This window comes from Phyllobates terribilis, unplaced genomic scaffold (genome assembly GCF_046119375.1).
Source record: "Phyllobates terribilis strain yellow unplaced genomic scaffold, ASM4611937v1 Scaffold_11__3_contigs__length_659146591, whole genome shotgun sequence".
Taxonomy (NCBI): domain Eukaryota; kingdom Metazoa; phylum Chordata; class Amphibia; order Anura; family Dendrobatidae; genus Phyllobates; species Phyllobates terribilis.
The window spans coordinates 234,349,558-234,376,558 of record NW_027362771.1 but is presented as its reverse complement, the minus strand read 5'-3'; the positions used below and the strand labels follow the sequence as shown (position 1 = coordinate 234,376,558).

The following is a 27,001-nucleotide window of genomic DNA, read 5'->3' as shown; positions in this document are numbered from 1 at the left end:
GTAGGAGCGGATATAAGAGGTAAAGCAGACAGTCATCAATTTAGAAACAATAATTCAATAGTCAAAAGTTCAAATAATAGTCTGTCTCTAGGCATACTGTATTTACGTCTGGCATAATTAAGATTAAATGCTGTGTTGTCACAACTGGTTCATTTGGATCTGCAACCACTAACTGAGCTGTGTCATTACATTTCACACGATGAGAACCCTGCTCTAAGCTATTGTGGGACATATTCTTTCTCCAGTGTGTTGCTGCGTTCTCATGATTGGTCAGCATCAAACAGGTAGTAGTACATGCCCACAGGGAAAGCTGTCTGATAACTCAGATGTGGACTAGAAGAGGACCAGAGCTACCCTGGAAACCAGGGAAGGCTGATTGGTAAGTATTTTAACACACTTAGACCCTATTACAGACAGGTCCTCTACTTACCAACATCCGACTAGCGAATGACCCCTAATTTCGAATATCCGATGTTAAAAAAACAAAAAAATAAAACTAGACTTACCGGTAATTCAGTTTCTAACAACCCTCCACGACACTACCACAGGAGGTTGACTCCCCATCCTAATAGGGACAGAAAACACAAAGAGGCCAATAGCCCCTCCCACATCCAATCTCCAGTGTTTTTCTAAAGGACCACCAAGGTATGAATGCTTCAAATGCTTATTTAACACCAGAGATCAGAGTAATACAAAAAAAAAAAACAGAAGGGTGTAAATTACCTATGCTGTTTGTGGAGGGTTCTTAAAAACCAAATTACTGGTAACTCTAATTCTATTTTCTACAATCACCTTCCCCGACAGTACCACAGGAGAAATATCAACGAATAATGACAGGGAGGAACAATAGCCTGGAGTACATTAGAATCATAGAATATTAAAGTTGGAAGGAACCTCCAGGGTCATCAAGACCAACCCCCTGCTCAATGCAGGATTCACTAAACCATCTCAGACAGATATCTGTCTAACCTCTGTTGGAAGACTTCCATTGAAGGAGAACTCACCACCTCTCATGGCAGCCTGTTCCACTGAATGATCACCCTGCCAATTTTTTTTCTAATATCTAATCTGTATCTTCTCCCTTTCAGTTTCATTCTATTGCTTCTCGTGTTTCCATGTGCAAATGAAAATAAGGATGATCCCTCCATGCTGTGGAATCCCTTCAGGAATTTGTAGACAGCTATTAAGTCTACACTTAGCTTTCTTTTTTGCAAGCTAAACATTCCCAGATCCTTTAACCGTTCCTCGCAGGACATAGTTTGCAGTGCGCTCACCATCCTAGTAGCTCTTCTCTAAACTTGCTCCAGTTTTTCGATGTCTTTTTTTAAAATGTGGTGCCCAGAACTGGACACAATATTCCAGATGAGGTCTGACCAAGAAGGAGTAGAGGGGGATAATCACTTCAAGTGCTCCAGACTCTATGCTTTTCTTAATACATCACAGAAATGTGTTTGCCTTTTTTGCTGCTGTATCACTCTGTTGACTCTTGCAGTTTGTGATCTATTAGTATACATAAGTCTTTTTCACACGTGCTGTGGCTTAGTTCTATTCCTTCCCATTCTGTAGATGTAATTTTCATTTTTCTTGCCCAGATGTAGAATATTGCTCATTTAGGTCCTTCTGAATCCTCTGTCTTCTCTAGTGTTAGCTATCCCTCCTAGCTTTGCATCGTCTGCAAATTTGATTAGTTTACCTTCAGTTCCCTTATCTAGATCATTTATAAAAATGCTGAACAACACTGAGGCCAAGACAGTCTTGTGGTACTCCACTTGAAACACTTCCAATTGGATGTGCAACCATTACCACTCTTTGAGTACGATGACTGAGCCAGATAGGAATCCACCTAACCTTAACCTTGTCAGTCCCTTACTTGGTCATTTTTTCAATAAGGATAGTATGAGATACTTTATCAAATGCTTTGCTGAAGTAAAGATATACTATATCTACAGCATTTCCCTGATCCACCTAATCAGCGATTCTATCACATAAGGAAATTAGATTAGTCTGGCATGACTTGTTTGCTACAGACCCATGCTGGCGCTGGTTAATTACATACATGCTGTTTAATAATTTGTTCAAAGAGCTTTCCTGGTATAGAAATAAGGCTCACTGGCCTGTAATTTCTTGGCTCTATCTTCTTTCCTATTTTGAAGATTGGAGAAAGGGACAACATTTGCCAATCATCTGGGATTTCCCCTGTTCTCCAGGAATTTTCAAAGATTCTGGCAAGGGGTTCTGCAATTTCTTCTGCTAGCTCTTTCAGTACCCTGGGATGTAATTCATCTGGACCAGGAGATTTAAATTTATTTAAATTATCTAAAAGTTCCCTCACCATTTCTTTGTTTATAGACAGTATGAATTATTTTATTCCTTCAATAGCTCAATGAAGATCAGTTGATGTTACTTTTGCTTTCTCAGAGAACACAGATGCAAAATCGGAATTAAAAAATTCGGCCTTCGCAACATCCCAATGGCCAAGTCTTTATTGGACATTAAGTCTAGTCTAGAATGTTTAGAGAAGGTGTGGACCGAGGACCAGGTAGCAGTTCTGCAGATCTGCTTGATGGAAGCACTTGCCCTTTCAGCCCAGAAAAAGGAAAGTGAGCTGTAAATTTTTCCTGATTTTTACATGCTTCGCAAATTGCTTTCTTAATGCAGTTGGAATGGTACTCTTTGACGTCTGCAAAGCCCTAGTCCCTGAGACTGTATTTAGCTACTCCCTCTGCTCCTGCAACTCTCTCTCCCTCCTTAGGCTAAATGCAGAATATATCTGATACAAACAGCAAAGCACAAGATTAGCCCTTACAAGGATGGTTAGTATGATAGTTCAGCTTCAGCACCAGTATCAAAACTACAGGACTCTGATTCGTATTACTGTGAACACACACGCATGGACAAGCAATCTCTCACTCCAATAACAACTGTGTCACAGAGCAGTGCAATGGAGTCAGTGTGCCGAGCCAGGCGGTGCCTGTCCTTTTATAACTCCTGATGATGTCATACGGTCAGCCAATCACAGTAATACCACTACCAAGATGGCTATGGAATTATAGTGACTAGCAGGCAATCCCCGTATGCCAAACATTCGGGGGGGGGGAATTAGAGTTTGAAATTGAGCGCTGCCTATATCGAGTGATATCAGAGTATCACCGAGCACGTTCAATCATCCGTAATAAAGCAAATAAGCATTTTTTCTTCCAATAAAAATGAAGAAGTCTCATTACAAGTGTGAACTTAGCCTTTTCAGGTGATTGTGAGTCACGCTTGATAAAATAATAAAAAATGGTTATATTAAAATAAATAGGTAAGATAAAAAATTAACGCATTTAGTCAAATAAAAAGGTTATGCTCTTTAATAGATGTTGATATTAAATTTTGCCATATGTGGTCTTCGTTACTATTTAAGTGCTTATACATTTTTGATGTTAGATAAAATGTTAAATATTATGCATACAATGTTTTTCATTTGTAAGACGGTGACCGAGGCGGTCATGCTCCTCTTCCCTCTTTGTGCACATAATGTCTTACTCTATGTTTATATATGAGCATGTATATGACCTAATGTCTGATGGGTTACTTACAGGGTCAGTATAGGTTAAAGTGTGTTACGCACATGCCCGGACTGACTGGCGTGAGCATGATTAGTGATCCCACTGGACCATGAACCGAGGAGTGTCTGGAGGGGCGTGACTAAGTATCAACTCGGTCGGACCAAGGTCACACGGCGGCTCAGTCGACTCCGTGAACCAGGGAGGAACCGAGCAGAGTCCAGGTGCTACTCCAGGTCAGACCCCGGTCACAGCTGTTGACCCACACTGGGGAATGCAGGAACAGGCAGGTTAGGCAGGCATACAGACAGGTGGGTACTGGCAGGCACGGCTGATATGCAGACAGGTGGGTATTGGCAGGCACGGCTGGCATGCAGACAGGTGGGTACTGGCAGGTAGGAACGCAGGCAGGATAGGGACCAGTACAGACTGGGATACAGGAACAGAGCCGCAGACAAATAGAGCAGAGCAAAACCCGCAGGTGCGGTAGACAAGCAGAGCAGAGCAAAACTCGCAGATGCGGTAGACAAGCAGAGCAGAGCAAAACCCGCAGGTGCAGTAGACAAGTAGAGCAGAGAAAAACCCGCAGGTGCGGTAGACAAGCAGAGCAGAGCAAAACAAGCAGGTGCGGTGAACACGCAGAGCAGAGCAAAACCCGCAGGTGCAGTGAACAAGCAGAGCAGAGCGAAACCGCAGGCGCAGTGAACAAGCAGAGCAGAGCGAAACCGCAGGTGCGGTGAACAAGTAGAGAAGAGCGAAACCGCAGGTGCGGTGAACAAGCAGAGCGAAACCGCAGGTGCAGTGAACAAGCAGAACAGAGCAGAAGGTGCAGGCAGACAGGACAGGGCTCTGTTCACATGGAACAGACTGGAAAATACAGGAAGATAGTTAGAACACAGGAGGTAGATACGGAGGCAGGGAAATGGGACAAGCAGAACCAGACACACACAAGGTGCTTACAATGAAGTAGCGAGTGGACACAAAACTCACAAACAGAAGTACAGAGACAACGAATTGGAGTTAGGTGCAGATTCAGACACTGCAGGAAAAGGGAAGCTTCGGACATAGAGACAAACAGGTAACAGGCTAGGACACTGTTCATACAGGAACTGAACCAGGAACAAGATAGAGGAACGAGCCTGCGAACTCAGCCCCCAGGGTGGCAGAAACAGACTAGAAGTCACAGATACAGACAACAGGCCTGGGTATACAGCCCCCAGGGTGGCGGAACAGACGAGAAGTCACAGATACAGGTAACAGGCCTGGGTATACAGCCCCCAGGGTGACGGAAACAGACAAGATACAGGACAGGACCTGGCAACTCAGTTGCAAAGAACACACTGAAGGATATCCAGTGACTCACAGCAATAGGCTGGGAAAGCATTAGGTCTGTGCACACAGTAACTATAAGAAACAGGCAGTAACCTCGCCGCTGCCCTAAGCAATCAGACAAGAGACATGCACACAGCAGGTACTGGAGCAAAGTGTGCAGCCTGGACTGATAGGTAAGATAGCTGTCTTGCATGGTGGGAGGTGGTAAACCATGCCAGCACGCCACCAGGGATGTTATAAAGTGCAGGTAGAGTAGTAGATTAGTAGAAGGGTAGAGCAGAGGTGGGCACTATAGCATAGAGAGTATGCAGTTATAAGTTAGGAAAGAGTTAAGGGGTTTAGGAGCTGCTCCAATGTCAAGGCGTGCGGTGCAATTGGTGGAGGTGACGCTGAAGTGCAGCAGCTTGGCATCATGTCTTTCCGTGGAGGCCTCAGGAGAATGGAGTGGGGCAGCAGAGATCTGCGACCAAAACGTGAGTGTTATGCACCACATGCATAGCACAAGAGAATTGGGACATTTGTCTTTGTCAGAGAGCCAGGGTGTGGAAACACAGCAGCCCCTCGCCACAACTACCACCCTGAGCCCCTCACACATTTATCAAAGAATGTTTTGCTTATTTGCTTTATATACTACAACCCCTGGCAAAAATTCTGGAATCACCGGGCTCAGAGGATGTTCATTCAGTTGTTTAATGTTGTTGAAAAAAGCAGATCACAGACATGGCACAAAAGTCATTTCAAATGGCAACTTTAGGGCTTTAAGAAACACTAAAATAAATCAAGATTAAAAATGCGGTACTCAGTAAGGGTAATTTTTTTCAGACCAAGCAGAGGGAAAAAATTATGGAATCACTCAATTTTGAGAAAAAAATTACTTTAGTTTTGTGCCATGTTTGTGATCTGCTTTTTTTTCAACAACATTAAACAACTGAATGAACATCCTCCAAGCCCGGTGTTTCCATAATTTTTGCCATGGGTTGTATATAGAAATAAATGGTCATAGTTACAGTTATCGGTGTTTACATGAAAGTAGTTACTGTAGATCAGGGGTGGGGAATATCTGGTTCACAAGCCATATGTCACTTCCTCTTGTGCCCCGGCAGATTCCTGGGGATCACAGTGCTTGGGTCACTGTCCCCATTTTGCCAGCATTTTAATTTTCCAATAGATTATGAGCACGGACACGCAGCATTCACTGATTGCTGGTTTACATCCTGATGCTGGCCAGTGCCAGATGCTCTCCAGCCAATCTCACTGAGACAGAGCTAGTTAGTAAAGAATTGGCAGAAATTTCAGCCAATAGATGTGCAAAACTGGTAGAGATATACCAAAAAAGACTTGCAGCATCATTGCAGAGAAAGGTTGTCCTACAAAGTATTGACTCAGTGGGACTGTATATAAATGCACAATTTTCAGATTTATCTTTTTAAAATACTGTATATACACAAGAATATAAGCCGAGGTCCCTAATTTTACCACAAAAAACTGGGAAAACTTATTGACTCGAGTATAAGCCTAGGGTGGGAAATGCAGCAGCTACTGGTAAATTTCCCCATTCTGGTAAGGATTGCCCACTCATCCCCAATCCTGGTATGCATGACCCCCCTCATCCCCAACCCTTGTATGCAAGGCCCCTCTCATCCTCAATCCTGGTGTGCATGGCCCCCCTCATCCCCAATCCTGGTGTGCATGGCCCCCCATCACTGCACATGAAAAAAAAAATACACTCCTACTCGCCTTCCTCCCCTCTGCTCCAGCGCTGCATCCGGTCTACCAGCATGTCACCTCAGCATCTGAGCAGCGCATCACGTCACTGCCATGCAGCCTCAGACGCCGAGGTGAGCTCCACACCAGGACTATGCATGTGGAGAGAATAGTCAGTCAGTCTCCTTAATAGCGGTGAATATTAATTTTCTTTAGCAGCGGGCACACGTGGTCGCTGCAGCAGCGGCTAGTGCCGGCTCCTCCGCTGCCGCAACGCCCCCTCCCCATCCCACCGGTATATACTATATATAGAAGCATATATAAGTATATAACCAAGTATAAGCCGAGGGGGGCTTTTTCAGCATAAAAATTGTTCTGAAAAAGTCGGCTTATACTCGAGTATACACGGTAATTAGAAATCCATGTATCATTTCCTTTACACTTCATACATACTTGCTACTTTGGGTTGTTATATCACAAAAAATCTCAATAAAATACATTTAAGTTTGTGGGTTTAAAGTGAAAAAAATGTGAAAAAGTTCTTGAGGTATGAATACTTTTTCAAAGCACTGTACATGCACCAGTCCCAGTGTCTCCTATATAATATATATATAGCAGCCTCAGTGTCTCCTATGTGATGTATTTACAGCAGTCCCAGTGTCTCCTATGTGATGTATACAGCAGACTCAATGTCTCCTATGCAATGTATATACATCAGTCTCAGTGTCTACAGTCATGGCCAAAAGTATTGAGAATGACACCAAAATTATATTTTCACATGATCTGCTGGCCTCTGGTTTTTATTAGTGTTTGTCTGATGTTTATATCACATACAGAAATATAATTGCAATCATATTATGAGTACCAATAGGTTATATTGACAGTTAGAATGAGTTAATGCAGCAAGTCAATATTTGCAGTGTTGCCCCTTCTTCTTCAAGACCTCTGTAATTCTCCCTGGCATGCTCTCAATCAACTTTTGGACCAAATCCTGACTGATAGCAGTCCATTCTTGCATAATCAATGCTTGCATTTTGCCAGAATTTGTTGGTTTTTGTTTGTCCACCCGTCTCTTGATGATTGACCACAAGTTCTCAATGGGATTAAGATCTAGGGAGTTTCCAGGCCATGGACCCAAAATCTCTCTGTTTTGTTCCATGAGCCATTTAGTTATCACCTTTGCTTTATGGCAAGGTGCTCCATCATGCTGGAAAAGGGATTGTTGGGCGCCAAACTGCTCTTGGACGGTTGGGAGAAGTTGCTCTTGGAGGACATTCTGGTACCATTCTTTATTCATGGCTGTGTTTTTAGGCAAGACTGTGAGTGAGCCGATTCACTTGGCTGAGAAACAATCACACACATGAATGGTTTCAGGATGCTTTACAGTTGGCATGAGACAAGACTGGTGGTAGCGCTCACCTCTTCTTCTCCGAATAAGCTGTTTTCCAGATGTCCCAAACAATCGAAAAGGGGATTCATCAGTGAAAATGACTTTGCCCCAGTCCTCAGCAGTCCACTCCCTGTACCTTTTGCAGAATATCAGTCGGTCCCTGATGTTTTTTCTGGAGAGAAGTGGCTTCTTTGCTGCCCTCCTTGAAACCAGCCCTTGCTCAAAGAGTCTCCGCCTCACAGTGCGTGCAGAAGCACTCACACCAGCCTGCTGCCATTCCTGAGCAAGCTCAGCACAGCTGATAGTCCGATCCCGCAGCTGAAACAGTTTTAAGATATGGTCCTGGCGCTTGCTGGTCTTTCTTGGGCGCCCGCCCTGGAGCCTTTTTGACAACAATGGAAGCTCTCTCCTTGAAGTTCTTGATGATGCGATAGATTGTTGACTGAGGTGCAATCTTTGTAGCTGCGATACTCTTCCCTGTTACGCCATTTTTGTGCAGTGCAATGATGGCTGCACGTGTTTCTTTAGAGATAACCATGGTTAACTGAAGAGAAACAATGATACCAAGAACCAGCCTCCTTTTAAAGTGTCCAGTGATGTCATTCTTACTTAATCATGACTAATTGATCGCCAGCCCTGTCCTCATCAACACCCACACCTGTGTTAATGGATCAATCACTAAAACGATGTTAGCTGCTCCTTTTAAGGCAGGACTGCAATGATGTTGAAATGTGTTTTGGGGGTTAAAGTTCATTTTCTGGGCAAATATTGACTTTGCAAGTACAGTAATTGCTGTTAAGCTGATCACTCTTTGACATTCAGGAGTATATGCAAATTGCCATTACAAAAAATGAAGCAGTAAACTTTGGAAAAATTACTATTTGTCTCATTCTCAATACTTTTGGCCATGACTGTACTATGTGATGCATGCAGCAGTTTTAGTCTCCTTTGTGATGTATATACAGCAATCTTGGTGTCTCCTATGTGATATATCCAGCAGTCTTGGGGTACACCATTATGTATGCCATAATCAGTGTACCCTACACGATGTATACAGCAGTCTCAGTGCTTCCTATGTGATGTATAGTATATACAGCAGAATCTCTCTACATCCTATCTGATATATACACCAGTCTTTGTGTTTACTACGTGTTATAAACAGCAGAGTCTCAGTGTATCCTAAGTGATGTTTAAACAGCCTCGGTGTCTCCTATGTGATGTCTACACTAATAATAATAACGTAGCACCAACATATTCCACAGGACTTTGCAATTCAGAGGGAACATGTACAGACAATATCAGACATTACAGAGTAACACATAGTTGGAATACTATCAATTAACCTCTTAAACTATCATAACATAGTCTGATATATCCCAATGATTGGTAAATAAGCAAAAGCCCCCAATGGTGAAATGTCCTATTGTGAAGTGCCTCGTCACTCTTGTCTTGATGTGCAATATATTCTTGTGATGGCATAGCATAATGCTTAGCTGTAGAATTCCAAAAGAGCCATATGACTGACGTGACCCTGGGAGTCTCCCTTGGTGATAAGCACTATACCGTCTTAGGAACCTATTAAGATGCAACACGTCATTATGACGATACCGGAGACAAGTACGCTTCTGATTGGTGTATACTCGTAAGCATATGCACGACTGGTTGTCGCACCTCCGTTGTAGGTCTGTGGACGATGTAAACAGATGATCACGCAATGACGAGATTTTATATATAAGGGCGTGTCTGGGTGGCACCATTCATCTGTGAAACATGTTGGGAGGACATGTGTTGCATGATTGAGCTTTTATACAATCATTATTTGCCCATCATATACCGATGGAACCCTGGGGTACTATTACAATATAGTAATTTAAGCGGCGGCTACTCAATACAATATGTATCATAATCAGGAATAAGGGCAAATATGAATTTATTTTAACTTTATTTTTTTGCATCATTTTTAATTTAATTAATAAAAGTTATATTTTAGTGACCTGCTAGAGAGGGGTCATTTAGTGGGGCTTTGCCCTGTAGGGTTTGTAATTCTTATTGCATCCTCCTAGGCCACCTAATTTCTATTACTGCCTGCATATATCATAATTCAAAAGATATCAAGAGGAGTGAGGGCCATGTTTGCAAGTTTACAATCTACACAACAGTCTCGGTGTCTCCTATGTGATGCATGCAGCAGTCTCAGTGTATCCTATGTGATATATATAAAGCAGGTTCTCAATGCATCATATGATGTATATACAGCAGTCTTGGAGTCTCCAATGTAATGCATACTTTAGACCTCTCACTGTTTGAGTTCTATTAACACTACATTAGAAGTGATGAATTTCCCACTTTGAGGAAACGTGCATTGAAATATACATCTCTATTGGGTAAAACTTACTGTTGTGATCAGTTCTTTATAAAACTTATTTTTGCAAAGAATCGAGCGTGTTCCAACTGACGCAAACCTGGAAAAGCAGTCACAAGTAGCAACATCATCAATACTTTCGAGCATCACACATCTCACCAAAGAGTAGCAGTTTCAGCCATCACATTAGGAGTAAGTTAATTAAATGTTTGATAGCAGGATCATTTTTAGGTTCATAATTTTGCGAATTACATACATATCTAAATAGCCGTTGGCAGAAAAAAGGTTCCACACCTCTGCTGTAACTATTGTAGTAATTTTTGCAATGGTGTTCATATAAAAAGCCAAAATAACTATTTGTTAACAAAAGATCACTATGATATACCGATAATCTACCTTTGACAGTTCTAGAATAGGTCTACGACATGCTGGAATACATTAGCACAAGATTAGCAAAAGATTTCATAAGAAAAAAATGCTTCTCTTCCCCGCTCAAGGAGCAAAAATGTTTAGCAAATGGAAAATACATTTTACAAATTAACATGACCTCTTCAAGGGCAAGATGACATTAGGCAGTGAGAACAAAGACTCATTAGAGAGACAGCATAGGAAAATAAAGAGTGAGTATAATCAATGATATATGTGCAGAGTCAATAACTGCACACCACATAGACCAATGTATTAGATTTTCCAGATTTTTCCTACCTTATTTTCCAGTATTACATTTACATAGACAATATTACTTGCTAATAATTAAGGGGAGAGGTACAGTGCATGTTGTGACTTGGTACCAGTTTTGCAAAAACACAGCAGTTATGTGAAATTTACTGCCATAAATTCAAGCAGGGGGTCCTACCAGCCACTTAAATATGGCCCTGTTTCCACTGTGTTTCTTTGCAGTACACCTTGTCATTCCATCAGAATCCCAGAAAAGTAAAATTTTTCTGGGATTCAAATGGAACCCCGAAGCATTCATAGACTGCCAAGACATGAACAGCTTTCCATAAACTCAGTTTGTGCTTTTTTTTCACGAAAAATGTCTATTTTTTCAGATGGACACATAATATTGTCTGCTATGGTTCCAACGGGGATTCCATCTTAATTAAATTTTTCAGGGACAGGCAATGCATGAATGCAGTGTGCACAATGCCTTAGTGACATTGGACTCACCATCTTAGCCTAGGCAGTAGCTCATGTATTGTATTACCGACATGAGATTGTATTACCGACATGATATGAATGGTATGAATAACATGGTATTGCAACATTTCATTGACCTAGCTGCAAGCAGGCTGAAGGCTCTTTAATTTGCTGAAAACATGAGTCTTATGAGTCAAGTTAAGTATGATATCTAATAGTTCTATCTAAAAAAACAAAAGTATAGTAAAAAAAAAAAAAACATACAGACCCCACATACAGCATTAAGGTTACTATGTCTTTTCCAAGCTTTTCCAAGGTCAGAGAGATTAAGGAAATAAATAGCATTTTAAAATGATGCATTAGAATCAAACAAAACGAGGTTCACCACTGTAACATTACGTGATCGAAGGGGTTTCTATTTACAGTACTTTTGTTTTATAAATTAGCCCATTAATGACCAGTGACATATATATCCATAACAACAGGTGTTTTATCTGGCACAGCAACTGACATCCGTGACTGTAATCTTTTGGTTACTGCTATGTGTGTATCCAATAACATCACCCAATCTCTTTCACACGTATGCCTATACAGTTGGATCCAACTGACATGGACTTCCATTGTTAAACAAAAATAAAAGTATATTTCTGTATATCATTTTATGGCAGGACAGAAAAATTATATGTATACACATACACGCGCGCGTGCGTGCGTAACAATTTCAAGGGTGTCAATACTTTCAGCCATGACTAAGCAGCAGTCAATACCAGCCGGATCCAACTTACAGGTATCTGTTTGCATCATGTGAACAGAATGTTTTTTTCTGCATCTGGCAGTAAAAAAACAAACAAAAAAACATATCCTGCACCAGTGTAGCAAATATGGGAACAAAGCCTAAATGGTACAGAAAAACTGAAAATTTTAGTTGGAATTTACTATACAAAACAGAATACAGATTTTATGACACAAAAGGAAAAGCGAATTTCATCTAAACCTTCTCTCACACCAATCAGCACAGATAAATCAAAGATAACATATCAAAACTATAGGAGAATTCAAAAACATAAGCTTTATGCTTATAGACGATTGTAACAAGAAATGTCAGACATTACTGGGATTACAAATTTATTTTATTAATGGCAGCATAGATAATGAAAGATGAGAAGTAATTGGTTAACATGGGAGAGAATGATCCCTATTATATTAAAGCCTAATCAAAAAATGTTGTGATAGGGTTGTACCACAGAAGGCTAGAATGGCATGTGCCTAAGATGTGAGAATGCAGCTATTTTGGGCTTTAAGGATTCAGAGATCTTTTTTAGTTTTTTCATAACTGTTTTTAAACAGAGTCATACAGTATCTTGTCAATGAAGTCTTGTTTTTTTACTGTCACCATTTTTGGACAAATATGAAAAATATTTAATACATTTTTTTTTGGTGTGGGTTGTAAATTACCAACAATATCCCACTGTGTGGGTTAAAAATTACCAACAATATCCTACTAGCTTCCCGAAACCCGGTCATTGTCAGTGTTTTCTCACTATGGACAGGAGATGAGCAAATTTCCTTACGCCCCGGGATCTCACTAGGCTTATGATTAGCTGGGTTGGCGAGACATCACTTGTGCACCAGAGATGATGTCAAGGCAGGCCGGTGAATCAAGAGCTGCATCAGGGAAACCGGATGCTCAGGAAATTCATGCAGCTTCTGTCAGCCAGAGAGCATTCACCTGATCCATGGACCAAGGTTGCACGAAGCAATCTGCTCATCTCGACCCACTGGCAATTTTTGGAGGAGCTATATAAATGAATAGAGAGAATTAAGCATTTGCGGTCACATCTCCATTCCTTAGAGCGCATGACAAGGCTCTATTCAAACGACACAAAAATCTGTATTGGACATTTATGGCAGATCCCATCAGTGGGACAAGTCCTATAAATTGTATCAAGTAAGACTGCTTTATATTCCATATACCACAACATCAAAACATATGATGCACTGTGTTTGGCGTTTTAAAGGGAATGTCTCAACAGGAAATGACCAATTGTTTAAATCAAGTTTTTATGTTAAATGCATTTTAAAAAAGGTAGTGTTTATCATCTTTATCAATACCTAAATAAAAAACATGTGAAATTTAGCAATTTGCACACTGGCCATTAGGCCACTTCCTGATCTGTTCATAATCACTGACGCAATAACAAGTACAGATAACAACACCTTTATATACAGTAGATAACACAAGATCCAGCAAATCACAATAGTTGATGGTCACAGCCCATCTTCTCCCATGGATTCACAATGACCTTTGCACATATTAAAACAAGTCCACTGTATACCTTTATACAAACAAATATGCCTGACGCATTCTATCGCGGCTAATTTTCATTTGAAGAGCAAGGGAGCAGGAGTCTAACACAGGCCTGGCGGTTTCCGTGAAAGTTGCAAGATTTTCTTTAATAAAGCAATATAAAATACATTTTACATAAGCCCAATTTAAACAATGGATCATTTTCTGATTACACAGTTCCATAAAGATCAGGTAAAAAAATTATGGCTGGTCTGTTTTAGAACTCATGCACAGAACCTGGAAGGCTCCACAAGGCCTCATTCAGATGTCAGTGTTAAAAAACATATGTGAAAAATGGTACTGGTGTCATCAGTGTGTCATTAGAGTGTCCGTTTTTACCATCAGAGTGTCCTCCATGTGTCTCATCCGTGTGTCCATTTTTACCATCAGTGTCATCCATGTGTCTCTTTTTATCATCAGTGTGTCATCCTTGTCCGTTTTTGCCATCAGTGTGTCATCACTGTGTCCGTTATTACTATCAGTGTGTCCATTTTTTACCATCTGTGTATCATCGGTGTGTCGCTTTTTATCATTAGAGTGTCCATTTTTACCATCGGTGTGTTATCTGTGTCCATTTTTACAATCAGTCTGTCAGTGTGTCCATTTTTATTATCAGTGTGGCCATTATAAATATAAGTGTTCCATCAGTGTGTCCATTATTATCAGTGTGTCAACACTGTGTCCATTTTTATCATCAGTGTTTCCATTATTATCATCAGTATGTCATCAGTGTGTCCATTATTATTATCAGTGTGTCATCAGTGCGTCCATTTTTACCATCAGTGTGTCCATTATTATGATCATCAATATGTCATTAGTGTGTCCATTTTTATCATTAGTGTGTTCATTATTGTAATCATTGTGTCATCAGTGCTTATCAGTGTGAACAGCAACAGATGTATCCATGAAAAAATGGATAGAACACATCCATGCAACATGTACGTCTGAATGAGGCCGAAGACTGTGTTTAGATATAGTCTGCTATATGAGAATTACATATGGAGTTCAATTCAGCATGATCCAATTTCCTCCTGTGAAATGGATACAAAATCCAACACAAAAATAACTTCTAGATGTACTGAAGGTCTCATGTACCTCCATGGCAGCTAAATTACAGCTCTGTACAAAACGTGATACAGCTGTGTGCATGCCCCCTGATAGAATCCCTTGAAGATAAGAAAAGTACAACTTGTTAGTTTAATTTATTTCTTCACAAAGTTACTAAAATGGAAAAGAAAAAAATGACAAATGGTTAGCAATATGGAGTGTTAACAGATAGGCTAATTTCTAATAATTTCAGATTGTGGTCTCCTCAATGATATGTGGACTTCTTCAGGGCTAACTGCTGGCAGGCCCTGTAACTAGATCCCTTAGTGATAGTCATGCCATTTATGCTCAAAGCACTTATAAACCATGGACATCATGGATTTCTTTAATAGGCAAAGTTGATGTTCTGGGGTGCTTCTTTAGACAAGGATCTCTGCTTTAGCTAATAGAGGGGAAATGAAGGTGAGGGACATTTAAATAAAAAAAAAAAAAAAAACATATACTACATGTAATAAAACAATAAATAAAAAAAAACAATATTCAACCCAATCGGTTGACAATATGTATTTAAAAATTAGCAAATTTAAAGGGATTTTCCCACGAGCAAAAGTACATTTTAAATCAATAGATCTTAGAATAACAATAAATTTCCACAATTGACTGTATTTAAATTAAATGTTCCTGTGCTGAGATAATCTTATAAATGTGCCCCTGCTGTGTACTGTGTAATGGCTGTGTGTGACCGTGCAGGAACATGGTCTGATCATACCATATCTCCTGGGCAGGGGAGGAAGCAAAAGAGTATACAGACATTATGGCATGGGGATTGCAGGTGATTCTTTCTTAGTAGTAAAAAATTGTTTAAAAATAGGCAGGGAAATGTTTTACCTCAGAAAAAGAATCATCTGTGATCTCCTGCTGTAATGTCTGTATACTCTCTTTTGCTTCCTCCCCTGCCCAGGAGATGTGGTATGATCAGACCATGTTCCTGTACGGTCAGACACAGCCATTACACAGAGGAACATTTATAAGATTATCTGAGCACAGGAGCATTTTAATTTAAAAACACATCCAATTGTGAAATTTATTCTAAGATCTATTGATTAAAATCAACTTTCGTTCGTGGGAAAACCCCTTTAAGCAACACATACCACAGTTACTGAAAACAAATTATTACAAGTGAGAAAATAAGAACAAATAAAAACAAATGCAAATAAAAAGTAAAATATTAACAATAGCAAACACTCAATTCTAAATCAATATTCTATTTAAAAGGGGTTGTCTCAACAACCAATGCAGTTGAGTAGTGTGGCTGAGCATATGCACTGCTTACAAGCTCTTTTTAGTACACCTACTCAGTCTATATAGGAAGACTGGGTCTGATATTTTTGCACATGGAGCGAAGAAGAAACAGGCAGGTAGTTGCTAACTACCTGCCTTTTCTGCATGGCGCCGATCTCTGTCGGCACAGAGCGGTCACGGACCTCTCCTGTCAGCAATTCAGCAGCTTCCACTGGCGCCACATCGACAGAGCAGCGTCTTCTCTTCTGCTCTGTTAATGGTGTATCACTTCCGATATCATGTTGATTGACAGCCAGCTCCCTACTACCCAACCGCAGTGACGCCCTGTCGACGAAGCAAAGTGCAAGTGGAAAAGCTGCTCTGTTGAAGAGAGGTGAAGTGAGGCAGGGCAATCACCGGCTGAGCCAGGGGAGATCGTCCCCATGCAGAACAGGCAGGTAGTTAGAATCTACCTGCCTGTTAATTCTTAACCCTATACACAAAAATAATAAAAGAAGTCCTGGATAACCTCTTAAATGGGAAGCACGAGTTAAGATAATTGATTCTCAAATTTCGACTTTAAACTTTTTTTGAGCACTCTTTTTCTTTATATTTTGTGATTTATTCTTCTAAATAGTTAAATTTTTAATTTATAAAAAAGTTAAAGGGATATTCCCATCTTATACAATTACGGCATATCCACAAGACATGCCATCGATGTATAGTAGATGTGGGTCCCACCTAATGGAACCTGAATATTTTGAGAACTGGTCCGGAGTGCACTCAGATATTGGTGGAGAGGAGGTTGGAATTTTCATACATTGGAATTCGACCATTTCTCCAGTGATAGTGGTGGAGGTCAAAACCCATTTTTCAAGATGTACACACGTCGTCAAAATTGTTTGTACCCCTCGTTTAATAAAAGAAAAACCCACAATGGTCACAGAAATAACTTGAATCTGACAAAAGTAATAATAAATTAAAAATCTATGAAAATGAACAAATGAAAGTCAGTCATTGCTTTTCAACCCTGCTTCCACAGATTTTTTTAATAAAATTAAACTCATGAAATAGGCCTGGACAGTAATGATGGTACTCTTAACTTGATATTTTTTTGAGCAACCTTTTGAGGCACTCACTGCAATCAAACGATTCCTGTAACTGTCAATGAGACTTCTGCACCTCTCGACAGGTATTTTGGCCCACTCCTCATGAGCAAACTGCTCCAGTTGTCTCGTGTTTGAAGGTTGCCTTTTCCAGACGGCATGTTTCAGCTCTTTCCAAAGATGCGCAATAGGATTTAGGTCAGGGCTCATAGAAGGCCACTTCAGAATAGACCAATGTTTTCCTCTTAGCCATTTTTGGGTGTTTTTAGCTGTGTGTTTTGGGTTATTATCCTGTTACAAGATCCATGACCTGTGACTGAAACAAAGCTTTCTGACACGGCGCAGCACATTTCTCTCTAGAATCCCTTCATAGTCTTGAGATTTCATTGTACCCTGCACAGATTCAAGACACCCTGTGCCAGATGCAGCAAAGCAGCCCCAGAACATAACAGAGCCTCCTTCATGTTTCACAGTAGGGACAGTGTTCTTTTCTTGATATGCTTTATTTTTCTGTCTGTGAACATAGAAATGATGTGCCTTGCCAAAAACTTCCATTTCTGTCTCATCTGTCCATAGGACATTCTCCAAGAAGGTTTGTGGCTTGTCAATATGTAGTTTGGCAAATTCCAGTCTAGCTTTTTTATGATTTTTTTTCAACAGTGGTGAAAAAAAATCCTTGGTCGTCTCCCATGAAGTCCACTTTGGATTAAACAATGACGGATGGTGCGATCTGACACGGACGTTCCTTGAGCTTGAAGTTCACCTTTAATCTCTTTAGAAGTTATCTTTTGTTACCATTTGTATTATCAGTCTCTTTGATTTGTCATCAATTTTCCTCATGCGGCCACGTCCAGGGATGTTGGCTACAGTCCCATGGATCTTAAATTTCTGAATAATATGTGCAGCTGTAGTCACAGGAACATCAAGCTGCTTGGAGATGGTCTTATAACCTTTACCTTTAACATGCTTGTCAATCATTTTCTTTCTAATCTCCTGAGACAACTCTTTCCTTTTCTTCCTCTGGTCCATGTTGAGTGTGGTACACACCATGTCACCAAACAGCACAGTGAGTATCTGTAGCCCTATATACAGGCCCACTGACTGATTACAAGATTGTAGACACCTGTGATGCTAATTAGTGGACACAACTTGATTTAACATGCCCCCTTTGTTACATTATTTTCAGGGGTACCATCATTTCTGTCCAGGCCTATTTCATGAGTTTAATTTTTTTTTTTAATTCCGTGGAAGCAGGGTTGAAAAGCAATGTCTGACTTTCATTTGTTCATTTTCATAGATTTTTAATTTATTATTACTTTTGTCAGATTCAAGTTATTTCTGTGACCATTGTGGGTTTTTCTTTCATTAAACGAGGGGTACCAACAATTTTGACAACGTGTGTAGGTTCCATTGCATCTAATACAAACTTATGGCATATATAGTGATTATCGCGTGGCACCTTAAATGTAAAATTTCATTATGCTGAGAGCTTACTGGTTCTGCTTTGTAAAAAATATACATTTTTCAACATGTAAAGATGACGTTACATTTTATAATGTATTAGATTCACAAGAAATACAAATAAGGGGAAAACTCACTAGATTTATTACGTAATTTCTTTCAGGTAATTTTAGACCTGGACAGAAAACACAAAATAAATATAATAATAATACAATAATCTTATGAAATACATAAAATATCTTTGATTGATAGTTTCCTACAGCATCATTATTCGAAGATGATTAAAATGAAACTATAAATCAAACTTTAATGTCATGCAGAAAAAAAATCAGGAGCACAAACAAGGCTACTGGGTCATCTGTACCATAACAGCTTTCCACGCCTTTTCTTTGTCAAAGTCTCTTAAGGAATTGCTGGAAACCTACAAAAGTAAAATAAAATAAAAAGTATAACTCTCATTTACATGAAATGTATCTGCATCATGAGAAAGGAATACAAAACAGATATGACCCAAATGTATATTCTTGGACTAAGTAATAATAAGTAATAAGTAGTGATGAGCGAGCACTAAAATGCTCGGGTGCTCGAAGCTCGGGTCGAGCACATTGGAATACTCGGGTGCTCGACCCGAGCAACGAGCCCAATGTAAGTCTATGGGAAACTCTAGCATTTTTCTGGTGGTCCCCCCCGGCGGTCTGCAGAAGGTCAAAAATTGCCCAAATCGATGGGAACAGTGCTCAATTAAACGTCAGGCAGGCAGAATATATAGGCAGACAGGCAGGCAGGGTATATAGGAGGGTGCATGAAAAACATAGCAGGGCAATTGAAACACACTAGTGCCCTCCGATTTTCATGCACCCGTCTCTTTAAAAAAGCCGGCCGGCAATTCATCAGCGGCATACACCGGTACACGACAATTTAGAACAGAAAGAATAGAGCATCACACATAGATTAGATAGATAGAAACATGTCAGTCACATATATAATAAGTACAGTGACTGTGTTGGTTACTGTACTTGTTATTTAGTGTTAAAATAAAGGATTTATTTAAAAAAAATAATAGTGTGTTTGTGTCTTTAAAAAAGCCGGCCGGCAATTCATCAGCAGCATATACCGGTACCAGACAATTTAGAATAGAAAGAATAGAGCATCACACATAGATTAGATAGATAGAAACATGTCAGTCACATATATAATAAGTACAGTGATAGTGTTGATTACTACTGTACTTGTCATTTAGTGTTAAAATAAAGGATTTATTTTAAAAAAATTGGGCTCCCCGTACTTTTAGTCTCTAGCGGAGGTTAAGCAGATGGCTGGGGCAGAGCCTGGGAAGGGGGTAATACCCACGGAGCTTCCCAGGCTACTAATATCAGCCCCCAGCTGAATACCTAGCCTTTACCAGCTATTAAAATGGGGGACCCCTCAAAAAAATGACGTGGGGTCCCCCCTATTTTAATAGCTAGCAAAGGCTAGGCAGACAGCTGGGGGCTGATATTAATAGCCCAGGAAGGGTGCCATGAATATTAGCCCCCTCCCAGGCTAGAATCACCAGCCGTCAGCCGCCTCAGAAATGGCGCATCCATAGGATGCGCCAATTCTGGCACTTAGCCTCGCTCTTCCCACTGCCCTGTAGCGGTGGCAGTGGGGTAATAGGGTTGGGGTTGATGTCAGCTTATAATGCCAGCTGACATCAAGCATAGGTTAGTAATGGAGAGGCGTCTATGAGACACCCCCATTACTAACCCCATAGTGAAAGTTAAAAAAAACCACAAACACCCAGAATAAAGTCCTGCTTAACCTCCACTAGAGACTAAAATTACGGGGAACCCCGCGCCAATTTTTTTTTTTTAATAAATCCTTTATTTTAACACTAAATGACAAGTACAGTAACCAACACTGTCGCTCTACTTATTATATATGTGACTGACATGTTTCTATCTATCTATCTATCTATCTAATCTATGTGTGATGCTCTATTCTTTCTGTTCTAAATTGTCGGGTACCGATGTATGCCGCTGATGAATTGCCGGCCGGCTTTTTTAAAGAGACGGGTGCATGAAAACACTATTACTTTTTTTAATAAATCCTCTAAAGAGCGCCAAACATGCAGGACGGGGACCCGAGCTCCCGCCCGAGCATCGCGCAAGTACTCGGCGAGCTCCGAGCATCTCGAGTACTGAGATGCTCGGGCGAGTACAGAGCAGTGGCGAGCATGCTCGCTCATCACTAGTAATAAGGAATTTGCAGCACAAATGTCTAAGACACATTTAATTGTCTTTTAGAAACTGAATATTTACCGTAATTTGAACTACAGTGGGTACGGAAAGCATTCAGACCCCTTTAAATTTTTCACTCTGTTTCATTGCAGCCATTTGGTAAATTCTAAAAAGTTCATTTTTTTCTCATTAAAGTACACTCTGCACCCCATCTTGACTGAAGAAAAACAGAAATGCAGAAATTTTCGCAAATTTATTAAAAAAGGAAAAGTGAAATATAATGGTCATAAGTATTCAGACCCTTTGCTCAGTATTGAGTAGACGCACCCTTTTGAGCTAGTACAGTCATGAGTCTTCTTGGGAATGATGCAACAAGTTTTTCACACTGGATTTGGGGATCCTCTGCCTTTCTTCCTTGCAGATCCTCTCCTGTTCCGTCAGGTTGGATGGTGAACGTTGGTGGACAGCCATTTTCAGGTCTCTCCAAAGATGCTCAATTGGGTTTAGGTCAGGGCAAGTCAAGAATGGTCACAGAGTTGTTCTGAAGCCACTCCGTTGCTATTTTAGCTGTGTGCTTAAGGTCATTGTCTTGTTGGAAGGTGAACCTTTGGCCAAGTCTGAGGTCCAGAGCACTCTGGAAGAGGTTTTCATCCAGGATGTCTCTGTACTTGGCCGCATTCATGTTTCCTTTAATTGCGACCAGTTCTATATTCGACTCATCAGACCAGAGAATCTTATTTCTCATAGTCTGGGAGTCCTGTTTTTGAGCAAACTATGCGGGCTTTAATATGTCTTGCACTGAGGAGAGGCTTCCGTCGGGTCACTCTGCCATAAAGTTCCGACTGGTGGAGGGCTGCAGTGATAGTTGACTTTGTGGAACTTTCTCCCATCTCCCTACTGCATCTCTGGAGCTCAGCCACAGTGATCTTGGGGTGGTTCTTTGCCTCTCTCACCAAGGCTCTTCTCCCACGATTGCTCAGTTTGGCTGGATGGTCAGGTCCCAAACTTCTTCCATTTGTGGATTATGGAGGCAACTGTGCTCTTAGGGACCTTGAGTAATGCAGAAATTCTTTTGTAACCTTGGCCAGATCTGTGCCTTGCCACAATTCTGTCTCTGAGCTCCTTGCGCAGTTCCTTAGAGCTCATGATTCTCATTTGGTCTGAAATGCAGTGTGAGCTGTGAGGTTTTATATAGACAGGTGTGTGCCTTTCCAAATCAAGTCCTATCAGTTTAATTAAACACAGCTGGACTCCAATGAAGGAGTAGAACCATCTCAAGGAGGATCACAAGGAAATGGACAGCATGTGACAAAAATATGAGTGTCTGAGCAAAGGGTCTGAATACTTATGACCATGTGATATTTCAGTTTTTCTTTAATAAATTTGCAGAAATGTCTACATTTGTTTTTTTTTCCAGTCAAGATGGGGTGCAGAGTGTACTTTCATGAGAAAAAAAATGAACTTTTTAGAATTTACCAAATGGCTGCAATGAAACAAAGAGTGAAAAATTTAAAGGGGTCTGAATACTTTCCATACCCACTGTAAAACCCTGAAACGTGCATTAATGAACTACTATTGGGCGAAACTTTTGGAACCTGGATTGAAGGGGTGTTAGTTTATTTTTTTTAGTTCCTATTAGCTTTTTAGCTCAGTTGAGCACTACATTTTTTTTTTTATAATTGGATGTTCAGTATATTTTGAGAACTATGGGACAATCCAGCCCATACAGCTATTTGTGTAGAAAACCCATCTATAAAGCCTAAATTTGGCCAATTTTTATAATAACGAATGTTCACAACTGAAATTTGACAACAAATTCTCATTTTTACCTGATTTAGCCAGCTTTATTTTAGACAACGAAAGTCTGTGATGTGTTAAATGAAAGATCTTTCATCCTTGAACAATCTTTCTATGACAGAATATTCCCAGAAAGATTGTATATTTGATGTCTGATATCACTGAACATGGATGACCAGTCAGAAGGAATTACAGCTAATATGCAATAAAATTTGCATTGCAGTATCTAGTAACAATTGTTTACCAGACAATCATTTGTTTAATGACTTTCTACCATCACCTGGCTTTATTCTAATGTGTATGGCCTCCTTAACCCCTTCTCAACATATGACCTAACTGTACATCATGATCAGAAAGAGGTTCCTGCAAACTGACGTACAGTTACAAATTTGCTCTCGAAAAGTGAAATAGCGATTCTTCCTTTTCGAGCCCTGCCATGTGCCTAAACAGTAGTTTTCCCCTACATACAAGACATCAGCGTTTTCAGGAGAAATTTCACAACAAATTGAGTGGTCCATTTTTTCCTATTATCCTTGTGAAAATGAAAAATTTGGGACTAAAGCAACATTTTTTGTGGAAAAAAAAGTAACTTTTCATTTTATATTCTAATATTGTCAAATTATGTTGAGCATCTTTGGGTTCAAAACGTTCATCACACCACTAGATAAATTCCTGGAGGGGTTCAGTTTCCAAAATGGGGTTACTTGTGGGGGTTTTCTGCTGTTTTGGCACCTTGCAGCTCTTCAAATGAGACATGGCATCTGAAGTCTATTCAAGCCAAACTTGCACTTGAAAAGTCAAATAGGCTTTGTCACTTCTGACCCCTGCCGTGTGCCCAAACTGTAAATTCCGACAACATATGGGGTATCGGCGTACTCAGGAGAAATTGCACAGCAAATTGGGTAGTCCATTTTCTCCTGCTACCTCTTTGCAAATAAAAAAATTGGGACTATAGCAATGTTTGTGTGGAAAAAACGGAAAAGTGTTTCAATTTTACAATCCAAGTGCGACATGGCATCCACAGACTATAATGACAAATCTGCGCTCGAGAAGTCAAATAGAACGCCTTCCATTCCAAGCCCTGCTGTGTGCTCAAACAGTAGTTTTCCTCCACATATAAAGTATTCACATACTCAAGAGAAATTGCACAACAAATTCGGTGGTCCATTTTCTCCTGTTATCCCTGTGAAAATGAAAAGTTTGGAGCTAAAGCAACATTTTAGTTAAAAACACGTAATTTTTCAATACTTTAATTCACTCTATTATTCCTGTAAAGCACCTGAAGGGTTAACGTTCCTGAATGCAGTTTTGAATACCATGAGGGGTGTCATTTTTACAATGGGGTCTTGTTTTGGGGTTTGCTGACACATAGGACCCTCAAAGTGACTTTAAAAGACGGATTTTGGTAAGAACTTACCTGTAAAATCCTTTTCAGCGAAGGAAGGAAGGGAGACACAGACATTACTAGTGGGTAGGCGGAGCCCACACAGGATAGAACACCTCAGATTACAAAAAAGTGTTGACCGGCCCCTCCAGCTTGGGCTCCTCCTACTCCAGCTCTCCAGTCCGTACACAAGCTAAGGAAGAGCAATTAACACCAGCGGAGCAACACAACCCCTTATGAAAAACTTAGAAAAAAGCAAGAAGACAGGTTATGCATATAACAGAAAAAAACACACAGTCCCAGGTACTACTCACTGGACCTGACCACTGCGATGAGCTGGCAATGCTGGAACAGAGCCTTAGCGCGCCGACCCCAGCCCAGATAACCGCCATCAGAGAAGGGTCACGCCGCATCTGAAAACACAACAACACACTTTTGCCATGGGAGGGAGCTGTGTCTCCCTTCCTTCCTTCGCTGAAAAGGATTTTACAGGTAAGTTCTTACCAAAATCCGTCTTTCAGCAGCAGAATGGAAGGAAGGGAGACACAGACATTACTAGTGGGACATCCCAAAGCAGTCCAGAAATTAAGGGTGGGAAAAAACAACAAAGGCAGATTCCCAACAACTTAGATAAATGCGCAACCAGCGCTAAACACAAGTTAAGGAGATAACCTAAACTACAGCCGCCTGCAGGACCCTACGTCCTAAGGCCGCATCCGTGGAAGCACTGACGTCCACCTTATAAAACTTTGTAAAAGTGTGGACGGAGCGCCAGGTAGCCGCCCGGCAGAGTTGAGCTGCCGAGGCCCCTTGATGAAAAGCCCACGATGAACCCACAGCTCTCGTGGAGTGAGCTCGAATCTTAATTGGGCAAGGCTCGCCCTTAAATCGTTAAGCTTCTAAAATGGCCGACCGAATCCATCGAGCTATAGTGTCCTTGGAAGCTCGTTGACCACGACGATGACCTGCTGGAATCACAAAAAGTGAGTCCGACTTCCGAAAACCTTGAGTAATAGACAAATAGAACTTTAACGCCCGCACCAAATCCAAAGTGTGCAAGGCCCGTTCCTTCGCATTCCTCGGCTCTGGACAGAGCGAGGGCAACACAATATCCTGGTTAACATGAAATTGTGACACCACCTTAGGTAGAAAGTCGCCCCGTGTGCGAAGCACTACACGATCCGGGTGAAACTCCAGAAAAGGAGGCGAGCAAGAAAGAGCCGCCAACTCAGAAACCCTTCTCAAAGAGGTGACCGCCACCAGGAAGGCAACCTTCCAGGAAAGCAATGAAAGGCTAACAGAGTCCATAGGCTCAAAAGGCCCATGTTGAAGAGCCTCCAAGACAAGATTGAGCCGCCAAGGAGTCACAAGTGCCTTCCGCGGCGGAAATTGACGGATTACCCCGCGAAAAAAGGAACGTACGTCCCTACGCGAGGCGATAGCCTTCCGAAACAGCAAGGATAGAGCAGAAACCTGACCCTTCAGGGTGCTAACTGCCAAACCCTTGTCCAGCCCATACTGCAAAAAGGCCAACAAATTGGGAATGGAAAAAATCCTCGGGTTCCTTGAAGAACCGGAACACCACGAGAAGAAGGCTTCCCAAGTCTTGTGATAAATCCTAGTGGTAGCAGGACCTCTGGCCGCTCGCAGAGTGGCAATGACTTCGGCTGAAAATCCTTGACGGGTCAAGATTTCGGTCTCAAGAGCCACGCCGTCAAACGCAGAGACTTCAGGTCCGGATGACGAATGGGCCCCTGGGTTAACAGGTCCGGGCGAAGTGGAAGTGGAAGCGGAGGCACTGCCAGAAGCGACACCAGCGTTGAGAACCACGTCCTCCTTGGCCAATCTGGGGCCACCAACATAGCCGAGACTCTCTCCAGTTTGATCCGACGTAACACCAGAGGAAGTAAGGATATCGGCGGAAACACATAGATCAGCTTGAATTGGTCCCACGGAGCCACTAGAACATCCACCGCCACAGCCTCCGGGTCCTTGTACCTGGACATGAACGTCGGTAACCTGGCGTTGAACCTGGATGCCATCAAATCCACTTGAGGAGTTCCCCAACGGGAGCACAGTAGTGCAAAAATTTCCGGATGAAGACTCCATTCTCCGGGATCCACCTTCTCGCGACTGAGGAAGTCCGCCGTGATATTCTGGACTCCTGGGATGTGAATCGCGGAGATGGCTGGAACCCTGGCTTCGGCCCATACCATGATCCGAGAGACCTCCATCATGAGCCTGGAGCTCCTCGTCCCACCTTGATGGTTGATATACGCGGCCGCCGTCGCGTTGTCTGTCTGCACTCGGACTGGCAGACCGCTTAAAGGGACCGTCCAGTGTTGGAGGCAAAGGAAAATCGCCCTCAACTCCAGGAGGTTGATCGGCAGGACAGACTCTTCTGACGACCATACTCCCTGAACCCAGAGATCGTTCCAGACCCCCCCCCAGCCCGTCAGACTGGCATCGGTGGTTATGACCGACCACCGCGGAAGGAGGAAGGACTTCCCCTGGGATAACGCTTCTGGATGTAACCACCATCCTAGAGACTCTCGCACCCTGTGGGAGATGATGACACTGTGATCCAGCGAAGCCTGCGATCGATCCCAATGGGTCAGAATGAGCATTTGGAGACCCCTGGAATGAAATTGAGCAAACGGGACCGCTTCCATTGACGCCACCATCAAACCCAGAAGGCGCATACACCTTCGAAGGGACATTGCTGTCGAAGACTTCATAACCTGTACATGTTGACGAAGACTTGCTTGCTTGTCCGGAGGCAAGGACACCACTGCCCGTACCGTGTCGAAGTGCATCCCCAAAAACAGGATTGACTGCGACGGTTCCAGAGATGACTTCTTCCAATTGACTAGCCATCCGAAG

General features: G+C 41.5%; 1 protein-coding gene across 6 annotated transcripts in view; it reads right to left on the bottom strand.

Annotated features, from left to right (window-relative positions):
* Nucleotides 1-12,594: 12,594 nt before the first annotated feature.
* The window catches only part of MLC1 (modulator of VRAC current 1), a 62,515-nt gene continuing 48,108 nt past the window's right edge, over nt 12,595-27,001 (bottom strand). For 3 of the 6 annotated variants that reach the window (XM_073652122.1, XM_073652126.1, XM_073652123.1), the window contains 2 exons: nt 19,083-19,139; nt 12,595-15,312 (listed from right to left, as the gene is read on the bottom strand). In XM_073652122.1, coding sequence (XP_073508223.1) covers nt 15,256-15,312; nt 19,083-19,139 — 114 coding nt within the window. In that variant the 3' untranslated portion in view covers nt 12,595-15,255. Of the gene's footprint in view, nt 15,313-18,621; nt 19,140-27,001 lie in introns of those variants that run through there. The other 3 variants (XM_073652124.1, XR_012251228.1, XM_073652125.1) reach the window with 3 other exon arrangements.